Source organism: Corvus brachyrhynchos, unplaced genomic scaffold (genome assembly GCF_000691975.1).
Source record: "Corvus brachyrhynchos isolate BGI_N302 unplaced genomic scaffold, ASM69197v1 scaffold319, whole genome shotgun sequence".
Lineage (NCBI taxonomy): Eukaryota > Metazoa > Chordata > Aves > Passeriformes > Corvidae > Corvus > Corvus brachyrhynchos.
This window is the reverse complement of record NW_008246065.1, coordinates 288,163-293,019: the sequence shown is the minus strand read 5'-3', so window position 1 is coordinate 293,019 and position 4,857 is coordinate 288,163. Positions and strand designations below refer to the sequence as shown.

At 44.7% G+C, this 4,857-nt stretch overlaps 1 protein-coding gene across 1 annotated transcript in view; it reads right to left on the bottom strand.

The window, feature by feature from the left end:
* NSMCE4A (NSE4 homolog A, SMC5-SMC6 complex component) overlaps window positions 1–4,851 on the bottom strand; it is an 11,839-nt gene extending 6,988 nt beyond the window's left edge. Inside the window, exons 1-5 of the mRNA XM_008643176.1 lie at window positions 4,773–4,851; window positions 3,493–3,573; window positions 2,827–2,957; window positions 1,670–1,818; window positions 1,249–1,348 (exon numbers count right to left, since the gene is read on the bottom strand). Coding sequence (XP_008641398.1) covers window positions 1,249–1,348; window positions 1,670–1,818; window positions 2,827–2,957; window positions 3,493–3,573; window positions 4,773–4,815 — 504 coding nt within the window. The 5' untranslated portion in view covers window positions 4,816–4,851. The remainder of the gene's footprint in view (window positions 1–1,248; window positions 1,349–1,669; window positions 1,819–2,826; window positions 2,958–3,492; window positions 3,574–4,772) is intronic.
* Window positions 4,852–4,857: the final 6 nt, after the last annotated feature.

Genomic DNA, 4,857 nt, shown 5'->3' with positions numbered 1-4,857 from the left:
AAGGGATCTTGTTTCTCGAGCTGAGGTTGGTCACCTTCTGGAGCACCACTCGACAGAAGGGGTGGCTGTCCCGAGGCACACGGCCTCGATGTTTGAGAGCCGCCTTTCAGGCAGAACAGGGCAACTCCAGCACGAGAAGTCCCTGTCCTGCTCGGGCACCACTGTTGACCCAGTGTGCCAACAGAAAGGAGCCCGGAGGTCTAGGCTGCAACCCCTCTGGAAAGCGGCACACACAAAAAGGAGCGAAGAGCTCCTCACTCGAGGGAGCAATCTTCCCTGAGGCAGCTGTGAGGGCACACAGGTGGAGGCAAAGAAGAAGAGAGGGACTCTCTGTATGGATTCCATGCTGAGGTTTATTCACATGAACAGACAGGGACAAATATCCAAATTTCTGGCAGCACCCAGGGATTTTATAGTGGGGATGGGAAGGTGGGGAAAGGGATTCCAGCCAATGAGATAAGGGGAAGTAGGCAGGGTAAGCAGTGAGGGAACCAATGGGAACAACACCGAGGAGGGACTTGGGGAAGGAACCAATGGGGTGTCGAGTACTGCAGAATCTTCTAGAACTCATACATACCAACTAAGGGAAATGAATATACTTCGACTTTTACATAAAACCGGGAAGGGAAAACATGAACCAATCGTAGGGAAACATGCACATCATAGAACTGGGCGATTGTGGGTTCTCACCCTCCCCACGGAGTGAGCTGCTTTAGACCTCAGTGCCATCCTCAGTGGTTAGAGTAGTTGGGGCTACTTACACTGCCACAGGTCTGTAAATCCTATTTTCTTCTACTCAGTGAAATACTGCAGCCCACACAAAGCAAATCAAGAAGCCTAATAATGAAATCTGAATCCTTTAGTAGAAGCTCAGAAGAAACAGGGCTGATGTGTGTTTCTCCAACTCCACCTGGATGGCTGTGGAGCCAACCAAGGATTGTTGGCTTACCAGCCAAGGAATGCTGGTAATAACCCACTCTGAGAAAGAACAGGATATAAGTGGAGAAAGAGCCATATGGAGGTAAGGAAGCACTTTTCTGGGACATACGTCCTTGTTCTGGCTCCTGGAGATAAGCACAGCACAAGCATCTATGAATCTTGGGTACTCCCTCCCCCTTAAAGGTAGAATGTCAGAAGTACTACACAGTTCAGAATTACAAAACCCAAAACAAAACATATTGAAAGATTTAGAAGTCACTTGTTATAACTGCCAGAACAAATGGTAAATAAAGGCAACACTTTACAAACCTGAGCAGGCATTGCCCGTTCTGCTTTTCCTCTGCTAGCTTTCTTCTGTCTCTCAATCCGTTGCTTTGGTACAGGAGGCTCAGACTTGAAAGATCCCATCCTAACCAAAATACAAAGAACACATACATGCAAATCTGGTGTACACTGTATGTTCAGGAATCTTTATACTGAGCAGTGGATTTCCTCAAGAAAGTGCAAGGCGCTGACTGATACCTAAAGATAAAGCTTCATCACATTTAGAGATTTCTGGAAAGAACCAGCCCCAAAAGTTGCTCCCAATATGTTGACAGCCTCATACCTTGTCAACACTCTGCTGTGACCTCAGATTAAACTCAACTCAAGCCCAGGGAATCAAAGATAAAAATCAATTAAAGCCATTATCTTGAGCTGCAGTACATACTGTTTCCTATAAGAAACTTACATGTAATGAAAAGTAGGTGCTCTTCTAAAGTACTTGGGTGCTTCTTCTCCCATTGTCTGCCAGGCATCACTAGGTAAAAAACCGCCTGGAACATCCTCAGAGTCATCAGTTTCTTCTACTTCTGTGCGATTTATACCCATGAAGGTCAGCTACAAAAGAAAAAAAGCTGCAATAAAAATTCACTTAAGAGGTAAAGCAGTAGATACATTCATGGTGAAACATTGTATTGTGGTGTTTGCCTGACAAATTACCATTTAATACCACTGCCTAAGAACTTTGACTTTCCTGAGGATACCATGAAAACAGATGAACACTCAAATTCGCCCTTGTGTTCAGCAAGCAATGAAAGAAAGTCACAGGTAAACAAAACTGCTTAGATTCCAACACATTTTCAATGACATACAAAGTAGCAGAACATTACTTTTATTGCAGTTTAGAGCTCAGATGTTTCACAGTTTTTGAACACCACACACTCCCAGGAAGCCCAGCCCCTCAAACACCATAGAATTTATCTGGCGTATCCCTGCACCCACCAGTCCACACTAACCCAAGAAAAACTTCATATTGAACTTAATGTTTTTTACAGACTTGAGCAAACACTCAAGATTCCTTGTTGATCTGCTGTAACAAAAGAGAGCAAAAAGCCAACAGCCTGCTTAAGAGCTGTTCTGAACTGACTCTTCCACCCAGTCACAGTACAAAGAGACAAACTGTCCAGTCTGAAACCATTCAAATCATCCAAAGTCCCATTTTATGTCAGTGACACAGGGCCTCAAGAACTCTATCCAAAAACATAGAAACCAGTGGACAGGATAAAGAAACTACTTTTCTACTGAGAAACTACAGAACAGTGGCTGAAAAAAGTGCAGAAGACTTTCAGAGCATGAACTGACTGAACTGCCATAAAGCAGCAGCAGTGCAATAGTGGGGGGTTGTCTGCATTTTAAGTTAGATTTCCCCTACTGCAAATGCTTAATACATAGTTTAAGACAATTAACAACAGTAACCAGAAAGTTAATCAAAGAAATTCATAGGAAAAGCATTAAATTCCATCAGAAATGCCATGTACTGCCTGACAATCTGAGGCTTTATGGTTCTGTAACAAACAGGGCAAACCTCCAGCAGAAATGTTGGCAAATTCAGAGCCTGGAACTTACCAAGTCTTCTGCAAATGCTGTTGAATCAAATGCTGACATCTCCGAGTGTAACTCATTGGCCTTCTCCTTCCCTATATTGGATGCTATAACAAGAAACTGGGCATCCAGTGCAGCCTCTCGTGCACGGCAAACTGTTACAGAAAAGATTTTACGGTAATTAACATGAAATTGTCACAAATCCAATAATCAGATTCAGCATAGGGACTATCCAGGCTTTAGCGCTTTGGAAATGGTTTTATTACAGTGACCTCTATCCTTACAATAATATTTGCATTTTAAAAAAAGGAAAGAATGACAAACCATGGAAAAGTAACATGTGATCTTGAAGAACAAATGCATTTTTTAATCAACATGTTTTCCACCTTTCCAAGTGAAATGAACCCCTCTACACCGATATCTTTTATGTGTACTACTTACATACATTGTTCCAGTGAATCAAAATAAAGCAGGGAGTATTTCTAAGAGCAAATAAACTGTAATGACATCTATTTTCTCACATCAACTTACTCAACCAATCTTCAACTTAACACATCTATTTTAAGTTATATAAAAATTCTGATGAAGTACTTGCACCTCAACTTCACTCTTGCCCTCTCTTGTTTGCAAGGCATCATCGCCTCACGCTTGGCCAAACGTATTGATTAAAAAGCACAGAATTTGTTTTACCTCCATCAAAAAGTTTATTGGCTTCTTCCAAAGCTTCTGTCAGCCTGTTGCTTTTTGAATTCAGCATAGCTTCTCGATTTTCTGTGGGAAAAGACACAAAGGAAATCCTGAATTACTTAAACATAGAAGCACTGAGAAACACTGCGCTTGTTTGATCCCAACTGGAGGCCAGGTGCCCATCAAAGCTCCATCACTCCCCTCCTCAGCTGGACCAGGGAGAGAAAATAGAACAAAAAGCTCATGGGTCTAGATAAGAGCAGGGAGAGATCACTCACCGCTTACTGTCACAGGCAAAACAGGCTTGACTTGGGGAAATTAGTGGCATTTTCCATGAAAGAAACAAACCAGCCCCCAAAACTATATGCTTGGTCACTTCTATAAACAGGCTGGGTCCCCCATAAACTGCACTGTAGCCTCTTGTAAAACAACTGCACAAATTTATCAAGTATTCAGAGAACAACTAATTCCATGTGTTGCTCAGCTTGGCAGTGCTACTCACACAACCATGGCCACGTTTCTGTGAGGAAAACAGCACAACTCAAATGAACATAGCAGACGGACTCACACACCTGTCTGGAGAGATACTAAAAACTACACAGCATTTTTTGGAAGGCCCAAGAATAACTTTCCAGTCCAGGCACATAATGGTACCTGCAGTTTCAAACTAAAGCTCAGACACCACGAAAGCAAAATTAAAGGATTTCGGTGCATGTCTAGGTCTAAAGCTGACAGCTGACAGTTCCCCTGCACCAGTGTATGCACCACATGTGGGCTAATGCAGCCAAATCCCTCGTAACCTCGCTATCCCTGGGGATGCAGGAGACGGCCTTTCCACAGGACAAGGGGGAATGGCCTCACACTGAAGGAGAGTAGGTTTAGATATCAGGAAGAAATTCTTCCCTGTAAGGGTGGGGAGGCCGTGGTACAGGTTGTCCAGAGAAGCTGTCGCTGCCCCATCCCTGGAAGTGTCCAGGGCCAGGTTAGACAGAGTTTGGAGCAACCTGGGACAGTGGAAGGTGCCCCTGACGCGGTTGGAACGAGAATACCTGTAAGGTCCCCTCCAACCAATCCATGATTTTGCAATTCCACGCTTCCTGGGAGTCGAATTTCGATCTAAGTACAAACCCAAAGTATCGGCAGCTCAAGGAACCCGGAGTTTCCAGGAACGCTCCCACAGCTCCCCACACGCCCAGGACAGGCCGCCGGCCCCAGAGGCCCCCCCGGCCTCCAGCCCAGACAACCCACCCGCATCCCCGGAGCTTCCCCCGCTGCCTCCTTACGCTGCACGGTGGAGATGAGCTCCCGATACTGGCTACGGATCATCCTGTTATGCTCCCTGTCGTCGCCCTCGCCGATGTTCAGCTG